The 23,861-nt window shown below is 60.4% G+C and overlaps 2 protein-coding genes across 4 annotated transcripts in view; both read right to left on the minus strand.

Annotated features, from left to right (window-relative positions):
• Positions 1-16,156: 16,156 nt before the first annotated feature.
• CHRNA10 (cholinergic receptor nicotinic alpha 10 subunit) lies at positions 16,157-18,956 on the minus strand (the record flags this gene model as incomplete). The annotated part of the gene is made up of 5 exons (XM_080353640.1): positions 16,157-16,641; positions 16,776-17,308; positions 17,934-18,088; positions 18,519-18,664; positions 18,896-18,956. The coding sequence occupies 5 exons, from the start codon at positions 18,954-18,956 to the stop codon at positions 16,157-16,159; spliced, it is 1,380 nt and encodes a 459-aa protein (XP_080209766.1).
• Positions 18,957-20,396: 1,440 nt separating this feature from the next.
• The window catches only part of NUP98 (nucleoporin 98 and 96 precursor), a 44,151-nt gene continuing 40,686 nt past the window's right edge, over positions 20,397-23,861 (minus strand). For all 3 annotated transcript variants that reach the window (XM_080338991.1, XM_080338989.1, XM_080338990.1), the window contains 3 exons: positions 22,707-22,861; positions 22,183-22,294; positions 20,397-21,359 (listed from right to left, as the gene is read on the minus strand). In XM_080338991.1, coding sequence (XP_080195117.1) covers positions 21,145-21,359; positions 22,183-22,294; positions 22,707-22,861 — 482 coding nt within the window. In that variant the 3' untranslated portion in view covers positions 20,397-21,144. The remainder of the gene's footprint in view (positions 21,360-22,182; positions 22,295-22,706; positions 22,862-23,861) is intronic.

Raw genomic sequence — 23,861 nt, forward strand, 5'->3', positions numbered from 1 at the left:
ATCGCCTTCCCCTGCTGAGGCACACGCAGTACTGCACGGGACCAGCGTGCCGGGACTGAGTGCACGTGTAGAAATACGGACCGGACAGTAGGTGCCATTGTCTGGGATACAATGTCCCAAAATATCCCCAACATACCTCATAAAAGACTGTATGACCATGCCATAGGGCTGGCATGATCCAGAGCCCCCCACCACTGACAAGTATTACATGTGTAACTCTCTGGGTGGTCATTTTGTGAGTGATGGACGAGCTGCCTTCCTAGACGCACCGCCTGGCTACTAGAGAGAAAACATCACTGGATCCATCCATGGTGGTGAGTGTCTCTTGCAAATCTATCCCCACTGCTCGCTAGGTTTCCTCCTTTCCTGTCTGCTTTTCCCTGTCCTATTGCTATTTTCTTACCATAACATGCTGTGGCAGGACGCAAACCCCCCTCTCTCCCCCCTCCTTCGATATGGAAGGAGCAGACACATCTCCCTCTCTCTCTGCTGTTTGAGGCCAACAGCTGCTTCTGTTTGGCCCCAGAGCCCCTGGCCAGGGCCGTTAGGAGAAGGGAGCGCCGAGGCGCCAGGAGCCGCTGGGCACCTGCAGAAAGTCTGGGGGATGTTTGGAGGCTTCAGAGGCACCCACAGCCAGGGTGGGGGTGCAGAGAAGCTTCTGGAATGCCCACAGTCACATCTGATCAGCCTATAAAAAACGGGACTCTCGTTGAGACTCTGCCCCTTGTCACGAGTCTCTTGGAGCACGAGCCGGATGCTGCCACCGAGAGCCCCCCCGGGATGGAGACTCCGCTTGCCTTGCTGCCACGGGGGTGAGTAAATTTAACCCTCGCAGGATTGCGAGTGTATCTACTTTCCGTGCACATTTGCACATGTACTTTCCGTGCTCAATACGAGCACGTGTATAAATTAATCCTCGCAGAATTGCGGCTGTATATTCCTCCGTGTTTCCACATAAGCACGTGTAATATTCCGTGCACATTTGCACGTGTATTTCTCCTCATAGGATTGCAAGTGTACTATAAATTTACCCTCGCACAATCACGAGTGTACACTTCCCGTACTCAATACGAGTACATGTATCCCTTTAAAATAATCCCACACCGTGTTCAGGCAAGTGTGGACTCTTCCTGGACTCAGGGGTGGCTCCGGCATTGTTTTCGGTGAAGCCACGTGCATGCATTCTGTGGATCTCCTGAATTATTAGTTGCTGCCCCTTAATAATTTTCTTCAACTAATATCTGAACCTGTATTTAAGTCACTTTTGGAGTGCTAAAACTCTGTTTCTCACCAGTTTAATAAAAGTTGTTTTGGACCCTGTTGTCCCTTAAACTAACCTCGGGGTGCCTCTGTGACACATACAGCCATCCATTTACACAAGTATTTAATAAAGTTCCTTAATTAAGTGACATTTGACCTTCTTGGCATCTTAATCTCACTCTGGGCAGAATTAACGAATCCCTCTGCCTCAAGGCTTCCCGAACTGGCCTGTAACAGGATTATGTGAGTTTATGGCCAAAGATTATCTCTGCGCATCCAATTCTTTATATTGCTTGGTGTGCTGGTTTGACTGAAATTGAGTTAATGTTCTTCTTGCAGTTCGAAGCCATTCTTTTTCATACATAGCATGGTCATTGTTTGAATTCTGTTTCAGAACAAGAAGATAGCACTCCAGGACACAGTTAATGTTCTTAATTGCTGTTTTCTGTGAGCCAAGGTCTCTGAGCTCTGTGCCCACAGGTGAGAGACCTTCCTGCCTTTTGTGCCTGTTGATGGTTTGTGGCTGCTTTGTTTTCCTCAAGTAGACACAAGTTCAGTGAATGTGAGCAGAACTTCACAACACACAGTTTAAGATTTCAGCAAATTTAGCTACTAACCAACTCAAAGCGGACAGCGTACTAAAAATCACAATCTTATACTTCTAAGCTATTAATTCTATTTAAAACGTATTTCTTGAAGCTAAATGACTGATACAAAAATTCAATTGGGCTCATCCAGTGATCTGAGTAAAACTCGTGGGTTGAGATGAAGACAGTATAATAGAAGAGGAAAGGAATAAAGAAATGACAATTATAAGAATATATAAAACAAGTGATACACAACACAACCGCTCACCACACGTGGACTGATGCCCAGCGCGTCCCTGAGCTGTGGTGCCCCAGGCCCACTGCCCCCAGTTTCTGTACTGACCATGACATCAGATGGTGAGGAACAGCCCTTTGGCCACTTTGGGGCAGCTGTCCCGGCTGTGCCCCCTCCCAGCTGGCAGGGCACCAGAAGATGAAAAGTCCTTGACTGCTCAACAACAACTCAAAACATCTGTGTATTAGAAACATTCTTCTCATCCACAGTCCAAATCACAGCAATAAACCAGCTACTAAGAGGAAAATTAACTGTATTCAATCAAAACCAGGACATGTTCCAACAGCCACCCCCGCAGCGCCCCACGGGCCCCTCAGCAGCAGATTCAGGGGGTGCCGGGCTGCGGAGGCGGCTGCAGGCTGGGGGTGCCGTGGGTGCGCTGGTGAGCCAGCATGAGCCTCTCCTTCCAAAACCGCTTCTCGCAGACACCGCACTGGAAGGGCTTGGCCTCTGCCGGCCCCCCTGCTGGGGAAGGACCCTCTCTCTTCTGCTGGACACCCTCTGGCACTGCTGCTGGGCCATGGTGCACCTGCTGGTGTCTCTTCAGGTGATGCTTCCGCCTGCAGGTCTTGTTGCACTCGCTGCACTTGTAGGGCTCCTCCCCGGTGTGGGTGCGCTCATGGATGGAGAGGGTCTTTTTCTGCCTGAAGGCCTTGGGGCAGCGGGTGCAGGTGAAGGGACGTTCCCCTGTGTGGACGCGCTGGTGCCTCACCAGGTGGCTCTTCTGCGTGAAGCACTGGCCACAGTGGCTGCAGGCAAAGGGCTTCTCCCCAGTGTGCACACGCCGGTGCCTCAGCAGGACGTTGGTCTTGAAGCTCTTGCCGCAGTCAGTGCAGTGGAAGGGACGCTCCCCGGTGTGGATGCGCTCGTGGTTTATGAGTATGTTCTTCTCACAGAAGCTCTTGCCACAGTGGCTGCAGGCGAAGGACTTGTCCCTGGTGTGCATACGCTGGTGCCTCTGCAGATTCCTCCTGTGGTCATAGCTCTTGTCACAGTCAGTGCAGGTGAAGGGCTTCTCCTTGATGCGGAGGCACTGCTGGCTGACCAGGTGGCTCTTCTGCTTGAAGCTCTTTCTGCAGTGGCTGCAGGCGAAGGGCTTTTCCCTGGTGTGCACACACTGGTGCCTCGGTAGTTCATCCTTCTGGTCGAAGCTCTTCCCACACTGGGTGCAGTGGAAGGGACACTCACTTGTGCGGCTCCACACATGGACATCCAGCGCCTTCTCGCTCTTGAAGCTCTTGTTGTCCTTAGGGCACGTAGGGGAACTTGTCTCCAGTGGCCCAGGGTCTGGGAGCAGGGGGTAGTGGGGTGCCCCAAATTGGCCCACATGGCTCCTGTCTGGGCGGTCACGGGCCAAGTCCCCCTGCAACATCCCACCTGGGTTGGATGTCTTCAAGAGCAGAGCAGTGGATGCTGGCAGCCCCTCAGGAACCCCCTCGGCATCTCTCTGTGTCCCAGGGCCGACAGCTGCTGGGGAGGAGAAGCTGGGGTCACTGCGAGGGACGGGATGGGCATGTTGGACAAGGACATAGGGAGCAGCAAGGGCACCCTGCCAGCCCAGCACAGAGCACTTGGGCAAGGAGACGATGCCTCTACTGCTCCCCACACCATGGTACCCACCTGGCACAGGGCTCTGGTCCCTCTGCTCCTCCCCAGGGGGCTCTGGCACACACGGTGTCTCTTCTCGCTCCATCTTGCAGATGATCTCTGGTTTGACGGTGGCCCAGCCTGTCCGGGGCACAGAGAGAAGCCCCCTCTCTCGCACTGCCGGGACAGCAGCACCGGCCCCCGCACCCACAGCCCCAGCATCCCCCCCACCCCGCTCCTCTCTCCTGTCCCTGCCAGGCTGCGGCTTCAGCCCCCACATCCCTGCACCTACAGCCTCCTCTCGCCTCGCCCCCGTCACCTCGGCCACTCTCCTGCACACAGGACACCTGGGAACAGCTCAGAGCTGCGCCTGGGAGGTTTAGACTGGACACGAGGAAGCATTTCTGTACTGAGGGGGTGGTCAAACCCTGGAACAGGCTGCCGGGAGAGGCAGTCGATGCCCCAAGCCTCTCCCTGTTTGAGAGGCATTTGGACAAAGCTCTTGACAAAAAGCTGCAGCTTGTAGTCAGCCTTGAAGTGGTTGCACAATTGGACTAGATGTTCATTGTAGGTCCCTTTCAATTGAAATAGGCCATCCCATCCATTCCCATCCCATCCATCATCTTCTCTCCCAGGACCACTCTCCACTAGAGGCTGCCTGCAAAAACCTGCGATCACAACTGGTATGTCATCGCTCAGGCAGCAAAGGGAACAGCTGGATTGTCCCTTTTGGTAGCACCAGCTCACTAAAAGAGCTGAATTCCGGCTCAACCCCAGCCTGGCAGTGCCAAAGAGAGTCCTCACCCAGCGAGGCGACCATCTGGTAGTTCTCCAGCATCACCTCCCGGTAGAGCTGCCGCTGACAGCCCGACAGCTTTGCCCACTCCTCGGGGGAGAAGTAGAGCGCCACGTCCTCAAACGTCACCGACATCTGCAGCAAGAAGCACACCCGGCTCAGCACACCCCACCGCATGGTTGCTAAACACCTCTTCCGAAATCCTGGTGCTGCCAAGAAGTGCCCCACTGACACCGGGGGCTCCGGCATCCTGAGTGCAGCGCTGGGAGAGCTCAGAGCATCCTGTGCAAGGGAAGGGTGAGGGCAGAGGGGCGGTGTTGGCACAGTCAGGAGGCACAGCATGGTTACTGCAGCACAGGGGATTTGTTCAGCAGGTCCCTGGGTTGGGGACACCCCACCAGCTGTGCCAGCAGAGGGGCAGGGCTGGCAGGTTTAGAGGCAGGTTTCCCCTGCTCGTGCCAGGTTAGGGACACACGCCAGAGCAGTGGGGACTGTGCCCTGTCCCACACCCATCCCACATGCCAGATCACCCACCAGGACCGGACACAGCACCATGACACAAGGGCTGGCCCGAGGCCTGGCAGCAGGCACGCTCCTGCCTGCCCCTGCCCGTGGTGCGGCTCAGCGGGCAGGAACGGGAGCACCCTGCACCGCACCGGCTCTCAAAACACTTCGCTCCCACACCTCCTGCACCAATCAGACTCCCAACCCAGCTGGTCTCACGGATGTTTTGCCGCAGCTGCACCACAGCACCACCCATGGCAATCCCAGCCCCTGGTGTCCCCAGAGCCGGGGCCGTGCCTGACCCCCACCTTGCCGCAGCAGCCTGGAGCCCGGCGCGTCGCTGCTCTCGGCGCGGAGATGGAGGCCCGTGCAGGTATTGATCCGGGAAGAGGGAGGCGGGAGGCTCCGGATTCCACACGAGGTGCCTGTCCCGTCACCAGCCGCACCAGCACAGCCAGGACAGATGGTCCCTGCAAGCACAACATTTTCATGAAGAAATCAGGGGCACAAGTTCACTCACCTGCCCACAGCTCCTTCCCTGCACCCTGAGCCTCCACAGCTACCGGGAAAAGGATCGACCCAAAGAGCGTTACCCACCAAGTCAGCCGGCTCGCGGTAATGGTGAGAAAGAGCCGTGAAAAGAGGAGTTTTGGAAGCTCCCGAGTCCCCAAACCTCCCCTACCTGCGCCGGGGCCGCGCCGCCAGCCCCGCACGGACAAAGGCGGCGCCGGGAGCCGCCGGCAGCGTCAGCCCGGGAGGGCCGCCCGCCGCCGCTGCAGCACGGGACGTGTAGTCCTGCCGCTCCGCCCCGCTCGGCTCGGGGGGGCGGGCACCGGCAGCACCGCTGTGTCCTTGCGGCCCCTGGCCCTGCCCGCCACTCCTGGCCACTCGGGTCCCTCGTCCCCAGCCCCGCCGGTGCTGCAGCCGCCGCTGCCCGAAGCTGCTGGGGGCGCGACGCCGGTGCCGGGTCCCACCGGGACTGGGGGCCGGGGGGTGCAAAGCATGCCTGGGAATGGAGTCTGGGGTACGAGGGGCACCGAGACACGGCGGGACATGCAGGGGAGCAGGCGGGGTGCTGAGGTGTCACGGGGGTGCTGGGGCGGCTCCCCAGGGGGTGTCGGGATGGGGGGTGTCGTGCACCAGGGACAGATGCGGACCGGGTTGTGGGTCAGGGATGGGTCTTACCAACTGGGCAGAAGTGCCCCTGGCACGGCCCTGTCCTCGGGGAGGGGACAGGGAATGGGGTACACTGTGCTGGGACCAGTACGGGCAGCCTGCAGGGTCCCGGACCCAGGACCCGTTTCCTCCTCCTGCCCCTTCCCATGATTCTCCTGGAACCCACCCCCTCCCCTGGCATCGACGAGAGGTTCACAGTGACCATTTCGTTAAACATTTTAACAATAACTCATGGTCCTGTTACCAAAACTGTAACCAAGAAAACTCTCCAAATGCAGGGAGAGTTCAGAAAGCCAACACAGGTTTATTGCAGCGCGGGGTGCACGGCGATCCCTCCTCCTGACATCACGCTGAGGACCAGGAGCACACTTGTTATATACATTACTGGGGAGTAATCATGGGGGAGAGGGGGGAATAATTGAAACAGTGCAGTTCTTTACGTTGTCTTATGTTTTAGCAATAAAAGAGTGATCCCTTCTGATTTCCGTGCCGGTCTCTGTAGTTTCCTTTATTCTAGTATAGTGGATCCTGGAACTGACTCCCTTACGTTTCACAGCTGTGTTGATTATCAATGATATTACACAGGGTCCTTTCCACTGCTCGTTCAAAGGTTCGTCCTTCCAGGTCCAAAGATGTACAAGTACCTCCTATGGCACAGCTGCTTTCTCCTGAATACACCTATGTAGTGATGAGAAACTTTTTTCCAAGGACAACATATATTCAGTGAGCATCTGGCTCCCCAAAATGTGCATTTGACCAGGTTTTCCTGCTTTTACTTCTGCTATAAAATGTGATGAGATCCTGCCTGGAACCCCAAACCACGGTGTGATTGCATTCCCCATTTTCTTTGCTACTTCCCTAGCTTTGCTAGTCCAGCATGGGAAAGCTTCAGGCCATCCAGCAAAGTTATCTACTAATACCAAGATACAACTATCACACTTCAGTAATGCAGAAAAATCAATTTGCCAATATTCTCCTTGAGTATTCCCTGTTTTTACCTCTCCAAGTGGAGGTTTTAACTCTATTTTAGGATCATTTTTACAAGATACCACACATTGTTTCGCTATTTCATGAGCATAATTTTGCATTTTAGGTCCGGTTGCATATCTTTCAACATCTGCTCCCATTTGGGTTTTGTGGAATCAGGGCACCCATTATCACTCCACGCTTTCTTTACAGTTTCATCAGCTTTATGATTACCTCGTATAATTTCAAGTTTTCCAGATTGGAGAGTGCCGCCATCCAGTGAGACCTGGACAGGCTGGAGAGTTGGGCGGGAAAAATCTAATGAAATAGAACAAGGTAAAGCATAGGGTCTTGAATCTGGGCAGGAACAACCCCAAGGTCCAGTGTAAGTTGGGGAATGACCTATTAGAGAGCAGCGTAGGGGAAAGGGACCTGGGGGTCCTGGGGACAGCAGGGTGACCATGAGCCAGCACTGGGCCCTTGTGGCCAGGAAGCCAATGGGACCTGGGGTGGGTTAGAAGGGGGTGGTCAGTAGGTCAGAGAGGTTCTCCTGCCCCTCTGCTCTGCCCTGGGGAGACCACACCTGGAATCTTGTGTCCAGTTGTGGCCCCTCAGTTCCAGCAGGACAGGGAACTGCTGGAGAGAGTCCAGCGCAGCCACCAAGATGCTGCAGGGAGTGGAGCATCTCCCGTGTGAGGAAAGGCTGAGGGAGCTGGGGCTCTGGAGCTGGACAAGAGGACACTGAGGGGGGACTCATTGCTGGGGATCAATATGGAAAGGGGCAGTGTCAGGAGGATGGAGCCAGGCTCTGCTGGTGACAACCAGGGACAGGACAAGGGGCAATGGGTGCAAACTGCAACACAAGAGGTTTCACTTGAATATGAGAAGAAACTTGTTTGTGGTGAGGGTGGCAGAGCCTGGCCCAGGCTGCCCAGGGGGTTGTGGAGTCTCCTTCTGTGCAGACATTCCAACCCGCCTGGACACCTTCCTGTGTAACCTCATCTGGGTGTTCCTGCTCCATGGGGGGATTGCACTGGAAGAGCTTTACAGGGCCCTTCCAATCCCTGACATCCTGTGATTCTGTGAGTGCAGAGCGCTGGCAGCACAGAGAACACTGAATTTCTTAACATTGCAGGTGGAGGGTGCCCCTGCATGTCTATCACAGCGGGGATGAGGGATCCTGAGGAGGGGTCTTCCCTCAGGCTCCCCCGCCATCCATGACACTGCACCGGCCAGGGGAGGGCATGGCAGGACACTGGGTGTCACAAGGTGGGGCTCTGCCTGCCCCACGGTGTCACAAAGGGGCACAGCAGTCCTGTCACTGGGGAACCGAGGAGGTCGCTGGGGATCCACATCGCAGCCTGTGCCATGGGGCACATCCCCAGCCCAGCGGAGCTGCTCCCGCTCCTGATGCTCGTTCTGCAGCTCTAGCTGCTCTCCAAGATGCTGCAGGCGAAGCCGCTCCAGGTGGGTGATCGCTGCATCGCACCCAGCGCTGCACAGAGGGACCTGGACACGCTGGAGAAGTGGGGCCAAGAGAACCTCATGAGGTCCAACAAGGCCAAGTGCAACACCCTGCACCTGGGTCAGGGCAACGCCCAGTGTCAATCCAGGCTGGATGGAGGGATGAGGAGCAGCCCCCAGGAGAAGGACTTGGGGTACTGGGGAGTGAAAGATGGGACATGAGCTGCCACGTGCGCTGGCAGCCCAGAAACCACCTGTGTCCTGGGCTGCATCCCCAGCAGCGTGAGCAGCAGGTTTGGGGGATCCTGCCCCTCTGCCCCGCTCTGTGAGACCCCCCTGCAGTGCTGGTCCAGCTCTGGGTCCTCAGCACAGACACACATGGAGCTGCTGGAGAGGGGCCAGAGCAGCCCCAGGAATGACCCGAGGCTGGAACAGCTCTGCTGGGGACAGGTGAGAGAGTTGGGGTGTTCAGCTGGAGAACAGAAGCTCCAGGAGACCTTCGTGTGGCCTTTCTGGACTGAAAAGGGGCCCATAAGAAAGATGTTTGAGCAGGGCCTGTTGTGACAGGACAAGGGGTGATGGGTTAAACTAAAGGAGGGAGATTCAGGCTGGATATGAGGAATTGTTGCCCTGAGGGTGGTGAGAGCCTGGCCCAGGTTGGCCAGAGAGGTGGTGGATGAACCATCCCTGAGACATCCCAGGCCAGGCTGGACGGGGCTCTGAGCACCCTGAGCTGTGCAGATGTCCCTGCTCATGGCAGGGGGGGGACTGGGGAGCTGGGAAGGTCCCTCAACCCAAACCAGCTGTGATTCCATGAATCTGTGAGCTGCACTGCACCAGGGGGTGACGTGGTGTGTGGGGCTGGGAGCTGCTCCCATCTCACCCAGCTCCTGGGTTTCCTGCAGAGGTGGTGGAAGAAGTCGAAGCCTCAGACGAGCCTGGCAAGACCCCATGCTGAGGAGCAGAGCGGTGAGTGGCCCTGGCACTGGGCGCCCCACAAATGAGTGACACCCCACGGCAGCCCTGACCCGGGGCTGCAGCGACTCACTCTGTCTGCTCCCTCAGCACCTGCTTTGCCATCAGACAGAGGAGTGGAGGAGCCCACTTCAACCCTGGAGATGTGGTGAGTGTTGGGGGAGACCCCCAGGTCCTGCCGCAGCCCCTCAGCCCCTGTCCAGCACCCTAGGGAGGGGGTGCTGCCTGTGGGTCCCGCCAGAGGGGCCGGGGTGCAGCGTGTCTCTTCCTTCTCCTCCTCTGCAGGGCGAGAGTGGAGGTGTCGTGCAGGGGACGCCTGTCCCCGCGAGCCCCGCTGGCCTCCATGGACTCCCTGGGCTCCCTGTCGAGGAGCAGCTTCTCTTCCCTGGGCTCCCTCTGCTCCTTCCTGGAGCCCTATCCTGGTGCAATGGCAGAGCCGGCAGCACTTGAACAACTGGGACCCTCCTGGTCCCCCAAGGCTGTGGAGGAACCACTGGGCGAGCCAGGACCAGCCCTTGGCCAAGACACCGCACTGGGGCTGACAGTGGGGACAAAGCAAGATCAGGTCCCCAGGGATGGCAGGGACAGGACATGGAGCCCTGGGGACAGCAAGAACAGGACATGGAGCCCTGGGGACAGCAGGGACAGGACACAGAGCCCCAGGGATGGCAGGGACAGGGCATGGAGCCCTGGGGACAGCAAGAACGGGGCATGGAGCCCTGGAGACAGCAGGGACAGGACACAGAGCCCCAGGGATGGCAGGGACAGGGCATGGAGCCCTGGGGACAGCAGGGACAGGACATGGAGCCCTGGGGACAGCAAGAATGGGGCATGGAGCCCTGGAGACAGCAGGGACAGGACACAGACCCCCAGGGATGGCAGAGACAGGGTACAGAGCCCCAGGGATGGCAGGGACAGGGCATGGAGCCCTGGGGACAACAGGGACAGGACACAGAGCCCCAGGGATGGCAGGGACAGGGCATGGAGCCCTGGGGACAGCAGCAACAAGGCATGGAGCCCTGGGGACAGCAGGGACAGGGCACAGAGCCCCAGGGACAGCAGGGACAGGGCACAGAGCCCCAGGGACAGGGCACAGAGCCCCAGGGACAGCAGGGACAGGGCATGGAGCCCCAGGGACAGCAGGGACAGGGCATGGAGCCCTGGGGACAGCAGCAACAAGGCATGGAGCCCTGGGGACAGCAGGGATAGGGCACAGAGCCCCAGGGACAGCAGCAACAAGGCATGGAGCCCTGGGGACAGCAGGGACAGGGCACAGAGCCCCAGGGACAGCAGGAGCAGAGCACAAAGCCCTGTGAATGTGGAGCCGCCCCCCCGCACCCCCCCAGGCACGGCCACAGACAAGGGGAAGCTCGTCCTGGAGCTCGTCCGCACTGTCCGGTCCTTCCAGGCGGTGACCGAGCGGCGCCACGAGCAGCTGCGGGCAGAGCTGGCCCGGTGGCACGGAGTGGTGGGTTCCCGCAGCGGGACCCCCGCCAGGGACCCCTCCATCCCCACTGCCAGGGTGGATGAGCGAGTCCAGCTGGGGCTGCCGGAGGCCAGAGAGTGTCCCCAGCGCCTCGGAGAGGAGCTGCCGTGGGTGGACGTGGACATAGACGATGCTGTGGGTGGTGATGAGGACAAAGATAAGGACACAGGTCCAGACAGAAGCAGCTCCATGGAGCTGGAAAGGAGAAGCCGCATGGAGTCAGGCAGGAGCAATCCTGTGGTGCTGAGCAGGAGAAGCCTCATGGAAGAGAAGAGGAGCAGCCCTGCAGAACCGCAAAGAAGCCACAACACAGGCCCAGGCAGGAGCAGCTCCATGGAGATGAACAGTCACATCTCGGTGGGGCTCAAATGGAGCAGCCCCGCGGCGCGGGGCAGGAGCGCCCCGGCGGAGCGCAGCCCGCGCTGGTGGGTGCCCACGGCCGGGACACGCGGCCGGGTGGCCCCGGCGCTGCGCAGGGCAGGACGGTGCCTGCGGGAGGGCTGCGCCCGGCTGTGGGGCTGGCTGAGGGGCTGGTGGAGACGCCGCTGCCGCCCCCGCGTCTGCTTCTGCAAGTCCCCGTGGTGGCAGCACTGGTCGCAGAAGAGCAACGGGTTCCATTGCTACTGAGGGACCGGGGGCTGGGAACCCTCCTAGGACACCCCCCTCCCATCATGTTTGTTAAAATATTAAATGTTTTCTGTGCTGCATCCAGCTGTCCTGCAGCTCGGGGTCTGACCCTCCCGGTGCCCAAACCCAACAGGACGGTGCTGGCACTGTCACGGTCCGTTCGGCGATGGACTCGTGATGGTTCTTTTACCTTGATGTCAGAGCGCAAAATTAAGGTGACCAAAAAGCCAAGGGGTTACGATTCAATCAAACAGTGTTACCTTTTTAATTTGCCTGTAAAGCAGCACGTGATAGAGAGAGTAAGAAAAAGAAAAGGGAAAAGAAGCAGGGACAAAGTAAGAGTGAAGATGAGAAATGAGGCTGCGTTTATCACCAGTCGAGTTCCAAAGGCGTCCCTCTGGTCTCCGGTCCCATGGAGTCCGGCTGGTCCTCCGTCGTGGTTCTGGGATCCTCTGGCAGGAAGATCTTCAATGGTGTCCATTCTGGAGTCACCTTTTATGCTTCTTCACCCAGCTTGCTCCCATTGTTTTCACAGCCCAGGCTCGTACTGCGCAGGCTCGAGAGATTCACACTTCCTTTGCCAACACTTACATATCCAGCATTCAGGGGTCTTTCTCTGGTCCATTGGGTGACCTCAGGACCCTTGGCGAGCTTCTGGCCATGCTCCTTTTCATTGGCCATTGTTTGAGGGAGCAGGTGAGGGACACGTGTAACTGAGGCTGCAGGTGAGAGCACATCTTCTGGATGGCAGCTCTTGTCCCTGGGTCGAAGAGACCCTCAGAACAACAGCTTTCAGGAGGCGGGGGCTGGTGACACAGTTTCTCCTGGTGACAAACAAGTTTCTCCTCAAATTTAAGTGAAACCTCCTGTGTTCCAGTTTTGTGCCCATTGCCCCTTGTCCTGTCCCTGGTTGTCACCAGAAGAGCCACACAGCAGCCATTGTTAGCAGGAGCCACCCCGTATGGAGAAACAGTTCAACACAATGCTGCTCCTCGGGCCTCTCTCCAAGTCACTGTCCATCTGTTCTTTCGGTATCAGCTTCAGTTCTCTAAGTTCTTGATGGCGACGTTCAGGCAAATACTGCTCCGTCTTCAGACCGACTCTCACAGGCACCCACAAAACTGGTGGGGGTGAGGATGGTGGTGCTCCAGTGGATGTGCTGGCGTCTGGGGACCTGGGTGGGCTGGAGAAATGGGGTGACAGGAACCTCATGAAGTCCAACAAGTGCAGAGTCCTGTCCCGGGGAGGAACCAGCCCAGGCACCAGCACAGGCCGGGGCCACCCGGCTGGAAAGCAGCTCGGCAGAGAAGGTCCTGGTGGGCACCACGTTGGCCATGAGCAAAGGTGTCCTGGGCTGCATCAGGAGGAGCGTGGCCAGCAGGCCGGGGGAGGGGATCCTCAGCTGGGAGAGCCGGCTCAGGGGATCAGCCATGTCCAGCAATCGCTGCAGGGAGCGGGCCAGGACAGGGTCAGGCTCTTCACAGCACTGCCCAGGGCCATGGGCACGAAGTGGAACACAGGAGGGTCCCATGAACATGGGATGGGTTGGACTAGATGATCTCCAGAGGTCCATTCCAAGCCTAACCATTCTGTGAGTCTGTTACGTCAGGAAACACTTATCAGTGTTAGGGTGCCCAAGCCTGGCACAGGTTGCCCAGGGAGGTGGTGGAGTCTCCATCCCTGGAGATACTCAAAACCATCTGGACAGTGTCCTGGGCCACCAGCTCAGAAGGGTGGATGAGCTGGAGCTCAGAGGTGCCTCCATCCTCATGAGTCCGGTCCTGTCTCTGCCCCAACAATGAGTTGGTGTCTCCCTCCCTGAGCAGACACAGCCCATGGCCCCACATGGCTCGACAGCCCCTTCCCCACCACCAGCCCCACCACATCCTCATAGAATGACAGAATCCCAGAGTGTCAGGGGCTGAAGGGCCCTGGAAAGCTCATCCAGTGCAATCCCCCCATGGAGCAGGAACACCCAGATGAGGTTACACAGGAAGGTGTCCAGGCGGATTGGAATGTCTGCACAGAAGGAGACTCCACAACCCCCTGGGCAGCCTGGGCCAGGCTCTGACACCCTCACCCCAACAAGTTGCTTCTCAAGTTCAAGTGGAACCTCCTGTGTTCCAGTTTGCATCCATTGCCCCTTGTCCTGTCCCTGGTTGTCACCAGCAGAGCCTGGCTCCATCCTCCTGACACTCACCCTTCCCATATTGATCCCCAGGAATGAGTCCCCCCTCAGTGTCCTCTTGTCCAGCTCCAGAGCCCCAGCTCCCTCAGCCTTTCCTCACACGGGAGATGCTCCACTCCCTGCAGCATCTTGGTGGCTGCGCTGGACTCTCTGCAGCAGTTCCCTGTCCTGCTGGAACTGAGGGGCCACAGCTGGACACAAGATTCCAGGTGTGGTCTCCCCAGGGCAGAGCAGAGGGGCAGGAGAACCTCTCTGACCCACTGACCACCCCCTTCTAACCCACCCCAGGTCCCATTGGCTTCCTGGCCACAAGCAGTGCTGGGGGTGCCCAGCCCCAAAACGCTGGATACACCCACCCCAGGCTTGTGCTGCGCTCATGCGCTGGGTCTTGTCCCGGTGGTGACCCCCACGAGGGATCTGCCACCACCCAGAGTCACTGTGGCGTGAGGATCGGGAGCAGAGCTGCAGCAGCCAGAGCAGCTGGGGGAGCCTGTCTCGGGGGTCCCACCACACCCCGAGGACAGAGCAGGGCTCCGCTCCCCAGAGCTGGGCAGGGGTCCCCGAGGGGCTGGGATCCCCTGGGACTGTGGCTGTCACGGGCTGGGCTGTGCGGCCACCAATGGATCCTGGGACTGCCCTGCCCTGCCCGAGGGGCAGCAGCTCCAAGGCTCCCATCGGACCCCACAAACCCTGCCCCAGGGAGCTCCATGTGTTTGTCATGGAGGTGTCGAGGGACAGATCCCTCCACCCCCCCGAGACGTGTCTTCTCCCCAGCCAGTGCCCAGAGGGGGTGGATCGGGGTGTCCCCCCTCCCTCAGGATCCTCCCTGGGGCTGCCAGACCCTAGAGCAGCATCTTGGAGGCTGCAGTGGACCCGGCCCCTGGGTGTGAGGGTTGGCAGACACAGGTGGGGACACAGGAGGGGACAGGAGGTCCCCGGCGACACCTGGAGTGGTGGCTGCAACTCAGGGTGCTGCAGGGTTTCATGTGTTTCAAGAGCTGAGACCCTTGAGCTACACCAATATCTTGATACACCTGGTTTGTATCAGCACTGGTGTGGCCAGCAGGTCCAGGGCAGTGACCGTCCCTGTGCTGGGACCTGGGGAGGACAAACCGCCAACCCTGGGGCAGTTCTGGGCCCCTCACACCAATAAAACCCTTGAGGTGCTGGAGCGAGTGGAGAGAAGGGAACGGAGCTGGTGAGGGGCTGGAGCACAATGTGATGGAGACTGAGGGACCTGGGGGGTTCAGCTGGAGAACAGGAGCTGAGGGGAGACCTTCTGATCTCTGAACTGCCTGAAAGGAGCTTGGAGCCAGGGGGGTCGGGCTCTGCTCCCCAGGAACAAGTGCCAGGAGCAGAGGAAACGGCCTCAAGTTGCGCCAGGGGAGGTTGAGGTTGGATGTGGGAACAATTTCTTCCCCAAAGGGCTGTGGGGCATTGGAACAGGCTGCCCAGGGCAGTGCTGGAGTCACCAGCCCTGGAGGGCTGGACAGACGGACAGGAGGTTCTCAGGACATGGGGCAGGGACAGGGGTGGGAACGGGTGGACTCGATCTTGAGGGGCTTTTCCAACCAAAATGATTCAATGATTCTATGATAACTGGAGTACTGGGATGGCTTGGTGAGCAGGGCCCTGCCAGACAACAGCTTCCACATGTATATGTGTCAATATAGGTCTCTATCTATTTATATATAATCTATATATACATCCACATCCACCCAGGGAAAGGCTCTGCCTCTCTTACCCCTCTCTTACCCCCCTGCAGAGCCCCAGATGGGGCTGTGAGGACCAATCATGGCCCCGTGGAGAGAAGGGTCCCCGTGGGTCCCACACGGCTTTGCTGCCCACCCCGTGCACACCCCCAGCCCATGACACCGGTTCTGGTGCCACAGCCCCTCCCCGGGGCAGCGAGATCCCGGGACACCCCCAGGCCGGAGGGGGAGGACACACTCCCCAGGGTTTATTTCCAGTTTGTTGGATTTCTCGGGCACAGGCTGCAATGGGGGGATGTGGGCGCACATCTTGGTGCAGCCACTGGGGGGGGTTGGGACCCCTCGGCCCCAGCCAGGGCGGGGGTCCCGCTGCTGGGTTCCTCTTCTCCATCGCTGGTGGAGCCCCCACCCTGCAGCTCCATGGGGGACCAGGGGGTGTCTGGGACCCGCCACCCTCACAGGGCACCCACCACCACTGCTGCCCCCGGGGCTCGTGGGCAGGGGGTGCAGGGGGTGGTGGGTCTGCGGGGCCATCAGGCAGCTTTGCCCAGGACCAGCACGCTCATGAGGAAGACCATGAGGAAGAAGACCCACATGAAGAATCGGTCCATCACCTTGGCCACCTTCTTCCACTCGCCGTTCCGGCGCTGGGAGGCCCGGTGGCGCCGGAAGCAGCCGGCGATGTAGCCGATGTTCCTCAGCAGCCCGTCGTGATGGCACAGGCAGCGGTGGCGGGGGCAGCCCCCCGGCTCGGCGCCCGCCTCCCCCTCCTCGGGGCTCTCCCCCGACACGCCGGCGTCCCCCCTGCCCGCCCGCCTGCCCGGCGCCCGCCGGGGGCTCTTGCAGCTCTCGCCCACCTCGTAGACGCAGCAGAGCCGGGCCATGTGGTGGAGGATGAGCCGCCTGGCCCAGGGGGGCACGGGCCGGGCCCCGGGGCCGCAGTGGTGGACGTTCATGATGAAGATGGTCAGCGCGGTGGAAGCCGTGATCATGGTCATGGTGGCGATGTAGTACTTCCCTGCGTGGGCAACGGGCGTTGACGCCGTGGTGGAGCGGTAGAGACCCCGCGCCCCGTCCCCGCGCCGTAGCCCCCGCTGTGGGTGCTGCCCACACGCTGGTCCCCGGAGAGCGCCCGGCGCTGTCAGCGCTCACCGATGAGCGGGACGCTCTCCGAGGGCGGCATGCTCTCTGCCACCAGCAGCTGGAACACAGTGAGGGCCAGCAGCACCGTCACCCCCAGCGACACCTTCTCCCCGGAGTCGGCCGGCAGGTAGAAGCCGAGGGGCGCCAGGAAGGAGACCATGATGCAGGGCAGGAGCAGGTTGAAGATGTAGAAGGAGGCGCGGCGGCGGAGGAGCAAGGTGTAGGTGACGTCGGGGTAGGGCTCGGAGCAGCAGCCGTAGGTGATGACGTTCCTGGTGGCCGGCATGCCCAGCACCTCCCACTCCACGTTCTCCACGAAGTCCGTCAGGTCCCCGGTGTCCAGCCGGTTGCGGAGGTCGATCTGGTTCCCGTTGTAGGTCCAGGAGCCGAAGGTGAGGCGGCACTGCTGCCCGTCGAAGGGGAAGTAAGAGACGTCCACCTTGCAGGAGCTCTTGGTGATGGCAGGCGAGTCCCACATGATGTGCCCGTCGGAGCGCAGCACCACGTTGGTCTCCATTGAGCCGCCGAATCGGTCGTCGGCGCTGGGAGAGGGATGGCCATGGGGCCGGGATGGCCCCGAGCCCCACATGGAATCGTTTTGGTTGGAAATGCCCCTCAAGATCATGGAGTCCAACCATAACCCACCCCGTCCCTGCCCCATGTCCTGAGAACCTCCTGTCCGTCTGTCCAGCCCTCCAGGGCTGGTGACTCCAGCACTGCCCTGGGCAGCCTGTTCCAATGCCCCACAGTCCTTTGGGGAAGAAATTGTTCCTAAATCCAACTTCAACCTCCCCTGGCGCAATTTGAGGCCGTTTCCTTCTGTCCCATCACGTGGGGCAGGGTCTGCAGGGCCAGCGCCAAGTGCCTGCCCCCAGCGGAGTGTCCGTGTCCCTTCTCCATGTCACCCCCCCGGGAGGAGAGACAACGTCCCAGCTGGCAGGTGGGTGCCGGGCACGCTTGGCTGCTGCCACCCCCCCTGCCCTCCCCTTGTCACCCAGTGCGGGTCACAACCTCTCTGCACCCCACACCAGCCCTCCCAGCTCCCACCCCACGTGCAGCCGTGTAGCCCCAACATTGGCAACCCCCCCATCCCCTTCCCAGCCACAATCTGAGTCCCCCTGCTCTGGGAGCAGCGTTTTAGGGGTGGGGGGTGCAAGCACAACCCACTTGTTGTAGAGGATGATGTCTGGCCGCCAGACGTAGCTGCTGGGGATGCGGATGCTGTCGATGCCGCCGTAGGCGTCCTTGTCCCAGGTGAGGTGGGCGTCCAGCCAGGCCTGGCGCACCCACAGGTACGAGGTGAGGACCTGGTTCCTCTCGTCCTGCCGAGCGGGGACGGTGGGTGTGGGGGGACAGACCCCGGACAGACCCCCCAGCCCAGCGGCCTCTCGCGTGTCCCGAGGGGCTGAGCTGCCCTGGACAGGGTTCTGTTGGTTTTGGGGGGTTGGAGAGGTCTGAGCTGGTTTCGGGTGATCTGAGCTCCCTTGAGGGGGGTGTGTGCTGGTTTTGGGGGGGTCTGAGCTGTCTTCGGATCATCTGAGCTCATTTAGAGGGGTCTGAGATGTCTTCAAGTGGTCCAAGCTCACTTGGGGGGGGTGTGTCCTGGTTTTGGGGGGGTCTGAGCTGTCTTCAAGTGGTCTGAGCTGACTCGGGGCAGCTGGGCTGGTTTTGAGGGGTCTGGGTTGGATCCAGCAGGTGTGACCAGGAGTGTGGCAGCGACAGCCCCGCGCCACCCGGGCCGGAGCCGCTCACCATGTCGATGATCTGGGAGAGGGTGACCTGCAGGGTGACGTTGAGCGCCCGGTCCGTGTCCTCCACGGGGCGCAGGGCGCTGGAGTAGTTGGCGAAGAGGTCGTGGAGCAGCTTGTAGGCGAACCTGCCGTGCGCCGCCCGGCAGCCTGCGGGACCCGGAGCTGCGGCCGCGAGCGCCGGGAGCGGCCCGACCCCCCGGCACCCCCCGGACCCGCTGGCAGCTGAGCAGGGTGGGGGAGCACCGCGGGACCCCCGTCCCTCCGCCCCACCAGCCCCACCAGCCCCAGTCCCCCAGCCCTGTCCCCCCCGGGAATCCAGGGGACCCTCTCCCTGCACTGGGGGGGGTCGGCGCCCCTCGCCCCCCCCCGGCCGCTTACCCGGGGCCAGGAGACAGCTGGCGAGGCAGAGGGCGAGCAGCGGCCGAGCTCCGGGCTCCATCCCCGCGCAGTCCCGGGGGACACGGGGGGACGCGCCGCCTGCGAGCGCCGGGTGACGTCAGGGCCGGGACACGGCGGGGGGGCACGGCCCCCCCAGGGAGCGACAGTCCCGCTGCTGGGAGCCCTGGGGCCGCAGGGACCCCCGAGGGGACCCGGCGGGGACCGGGAGCACGTTTGGGTGCCGCTGAGCCCCTCCGGGCCGGGCCGGGTGCTGAGCCCCCGGCAGTGCCGCGCTGCCCATGCTCGGGGGCGGCCGTGCCCCCCAGCACCCCGAACCATCGCTCCCATCGCTCGGGGCCGGGCTCGGTGACAAGGACAGTGAGGTGGGCTGGAGCCGGCAGGGACAAAGTTGCTCCTCCCCACATCACCTCCGCCCTGGGGGCTGCGGGGAGGACGGGGGGGGTGCTCCCCAAAATCCTGGCCCAGAGCGAGCTGGGGAAGGAAACCCCGGGGCTGAAGGGGTGACGGGTCCCCGGGCGCAGCGGGTCCCAGCCAAGCGGGGGACAGGGACCCCGCGGGGGAAGGGGCCGCCCTGACCGGCCCAGCGTGAGCTCCCGCGGCTCCGGGCTCGGCGAGAGGGCGAGTAGGGGCAGATCATTCCCATTTGGGGAGAACAAAACCCCAGGAGGTTAAGGGACGTGACGCAGGGGATGCAGCAGCAAGTGGCAGGGCGGTGGCTGCCCTGGGGGTGCGGGAGCATCTCCCCATCTCCCCATGTCCCGCCGTGGGGCGGGCACCAGCTCCCCCCGCCGCCCCCTGGCACCGCTCCCCGGCAGCAGATGCCGAGCAGGTTTTAAGGCTGGAGGTTTGGTTTCCAGGCGGTGAATTATTCATCCCCAGCCCGACGTCCCGGCCGCTCTGCTCCCCTGGCCCGGGCCGCAGAGACGCAATTAGGGTAATGGAAGGAGGCGAAGCCGGAGCGACCCGGCTCCCCGCGCCGAGCGCCGGTGTCATGTTCAGCGGGCGGCGATGCGAGCGCGGCAGGAGAGCTGAACTGAGAACCTCCTGTCCGTCTGTCCAGCCCTCCAGGGCTGGTGACTCCAGCACTGCCCTGGGCAGCCTGTTCCAATGCCCCACAGCCCTTTGGGGAAGAAATTGTTCCCACATCCAACCTCAACCTCCCCTGGCGCAACTTGAGGCCGTTTCCTCTGCTCCTGGCGCTTGTTCCTGGGGAGCAGAGCCCGACCCCCCTGGCTCCAAGCTCCTTTCAGGCAGTTCAGGGATCAGAAGGTCTCCCCTCAGCTCCTGTTCTCCAGCTGGGGCCCCTGCTCCCTCTCCCGTGTCTTTGTTCCTGTTCCTCACCACAGACAGAACTGGAGTCACTTTCCCATCCATCCTTGGTAGACCTGGCCCCCCCAGCCCAGCCCACCCGGACAGGACAAGCCAAGGGACAGAGACACACAACTGGAACCTTAAAAAGCAAACGCAACCCTGGGAATACTATAAACACTTTATTTATTGTTTTCAAAAAGACAGGAAAATAATCTAGATCATTTATTTATATTTTTTTTGTTGTTTTAATAAAAACCTTTACATAATCCTCATGCATAAAGACCTTCAAGGAGCCGATGCAGAGCAGCAGCGGGAGGGCCGGGAGCCGCGGTCCAGCCTCCCCGGTGCTGCCGCGCTCTGGAGCATCCACGGTGCCGGTCCCCGGGCAGCGCTGGCCGTAAGGCACAGGCGGAGGTGGCCCCTGCCCTCCCCCGAGCGGGGAACGAGCTCGCTTTGCTTTTGGAGATGGAGAAACGGGAGAATCAACATGTCCGCAGGTCTCCAACGTGGCAGGAGAACACGGGAAAAGACACTTCTGAACTGGGATTCCTGTCCCACCCGCCCCTGGCAAAACAAACGCACCATGCGCCCCCGGTTGAAGCTCATCCGCGCAGTGCCAGTGAAGAGGGATCACTGCAACGGCCTGGAACGCGCTGGACCGAGGGACCGGCGGGAGCTCCAGCCCCAACACCCCAGGGACCACGGCACCCGCACAAACGTTCGCAACAGGCGCTTTATTGGCTCGAGGAAAACGTGGAGAGGCCGAGGGCGCTGGCGGGTCCCGCCGGGCTCAGGTGACACCGGTCTCATGTCAGCCCGACACACCAAAGCCGCTTCACACCCGGGTGGCAAAATGCGCCCGGCGGAGCGGCGGCTGGCGCCAGAGCGAGGGGAGGGGGCAGCGAACGTCCGCCTGCTCAGTGGGTGACCGCCAGCTCGCGCAGGTAGGACTGGGTGAGCCCGCGCAGCTCCTCCAGCGCGTAGTCCTCGGGCATGGGCAGGCGGCCCACGTGGGGGGCCAGCAGGCGCAGGGGGACGCGCTGCGGGTCGGGCGAGGCCGGGGGGCCGGGCTCCGGGGGCGGCTGCAGGCTCAGCACCGCCCGCAGCAGGTTGGCCACGCGCTTGGCCATGTCTGCGGAGACAGGAGGAAGAGCAGGGTCAGTGCGGTCAGTGTGGGCAGCGCAGCACCGGGGTCACACCACAACGGGGGAACCGCGAGCCGAGGGGGGTTGGGGGAACAGCCTCAGGCCCTGGTGGGAACGGCTCCAGCAGAGACTCCTCTCTCCACACAGAGCCCTCCATGAGTGTGACCAACACCAACAGGATCACAGAACCCGTTTGGTTGGTAAAGACCCTCAAAATCAAGTCCAACTGTTCCCCATCACTGTCCCGGCCCCATGTCCTGAGAACCTCCTGTCCGTCTGTCCAGCCCTCCAGGGCTGGTGACTCCAGCACTGCCCTGGGCAGCCTGTTCCAATGCCCCACAGCCCTTTGGGGAAGAAATTGTTCCCACATCCAACCTCAACCTCCCCTGGGCAACTTGAGGCCGTTTCCTCTGCTCCTGGCGCTTGTTCCTGGGGAGCAGAGCCCGACCCCCCTGGCTCCAAGCTCCTTTCAGGCAGTTCAGAGCTCAGAAGGTCTCCCCTCAGCTCCTGTTCTCCAGCTGAACCCCCCAGGTCCCTCAGTCTCCATCACATTGTGCTCCAGCTCTGCTCCCTTTGCCTTCACTCCCCAGACCAGACTGTGTCCCCGAGTGTCCTCCCGCTCCCCGTGGCGCTGTGACACTACAGCTGATCAAGGGGCAGCTGTCAGACCACACACTGGATGTCACACCAACCAGGCAGCGAAATCCGCCTGAAATGACAACCCAAAGCTGCCGTACGGTCACAGCTGCCGACAGCCGGTGCTGCAGAACCCGCTGTCCCCGCGGGTGACGGACACCGACGTCCCCGTACCTGACTGCGCCAGGCGGTCCTTGGCGCTATGGCACTGGATCTGCTGTATCCGGTTGCACAGCGACGTCACTTTGGTGTGTAACCGCTCCAGCTCATAGGGGGAACAATCCAGCTGGAAGCAGAAGAGCAGAGCTGGTGTCAGCAGCGCCCACACCCCGAGCTGCTCTGTCCCAGACAACCGACACCAAAACCCGTGTGAACAGCCCAGAGGGGGAACCAGGAGCTCTGGGACCAAACCAGCGGGGACTGACGTTCGGTTGATGTGCAGACCCCTCACTAACTTGTTTTCTTTCCTTGTCCTCACTCCCCTCACTGTCACGCTCTGTGCTCACAGGGCAGAGCCCACATCTTTGTCACCATCTCCCAAACCCCTCCATATTTTTGGAGATGCAGCACACACAGCCTGCGTGTGCAGAAGGGAACGCTGACACCCAACAGCGAGGAAAAGGTTATTCCAAAAGCCAGACTCCGGAGGAGCTTCCAAACTGTATTAAAAGAAGACATTTAAGTGTTGAATCCGTTACCTGCTGGATCCTGTCGAGCATCTCGATGACGCGGATGTAATCCAGGTAGACCAGCCCCGCCGTGTCCCAGTCCTGGATGAGGGCGCTGCGCTCTGGGGGGGCCAGGTCCTCCAGAAACCCCTTCAGGTACTTGTAGTTCTCATTAATAATGGCGTCTGCAGAGAACAAGAGTGTTAGTGGACTCTGCGACTGACGCCCTCAGCGACTGACGCCCTCAGCGACTGACGCCCTCAGCGACTGACACTGGGGGAAGCAGCTATGGTAAATTCTCCTTCAAAACAACATTCATTTTTATATTTGTCCAGTATTCCCACTGTCATCTGCTCTGCCGCTACAGGTCTTAAAATCACCCCATTCAGATGCCCATAGTCAGTCTATAGGAGACTCATCAGCACCCGCTCAAGCTCCCAGTAGAAATACAGGAAACCAAACATGCCGCTTATTAAGGTGGCAACGATCCAATGGGAACGTGCCGCCTCCTCAAACCAAAACCACAGGAAGGTCAACAACCCTCTGAAAAATTGGAAGTGGTGATAAAACTAATTTTCTGCTCGTTTACAGAGCCCTGATGCAGGAATAGGGTGAAGAATGTAGAGCATGGTGCCCTCCTTGTACAGGAAGGATGTCATGGCTGATATTGATGAACAAACATGGTCTGGGTGATGCGCTGTCAGCTCAGTAACACCGTTACTGTGGAAGGGAGCCCAGGGCAAAGGTTTCTGGGTGTCAGCTCACGCAGGTGGTTGGAAGAGAACCCTGAATACAGGTGGGACAGCAGAGACGGGGACCAGAGCACGTCGAGGTGGATTTTCCAGAGCTCGTTCCACCGGACCGTGCTGAAGAGCCCTTGTGTGGAGCTTTTTGTGTAGAACTACAGCGAAGCCGCAGGATCGGGGCTCCGGAACGTTCCTGCTGTTCCCCTCGGGCACAGGGAGGAGGTTCCTCACTGCCCTTCTCATGTTTGCAGTGCAGGGTCATCACAGCAGCCGTGAGCCGGAGCTGTTCTGAACCAGGCGGCTCCACACGGACTCCGGGGCTCCGAACAGCCCCGCTGCAGCGGCACCGGAGAGAACGAACCCCGTCGGCAGCTGCCAACCCAACAACACAGACATCCGGCCAGTTTTAGGTCGGTCTGCTCATGTAACAAAGATCAGA

The sequence above is a fragment of the Nesoenas mayeri genome (genome assembly GCF_963082525.1).
Source record: "Nesoenas mayeri genome assembly, chromosome: 1".
NCBI lineage: Eukaryota > Metazoa > Chordata > Aves > Columbiformes > Columbidae > Nesoenas > Nesoenas mayeri.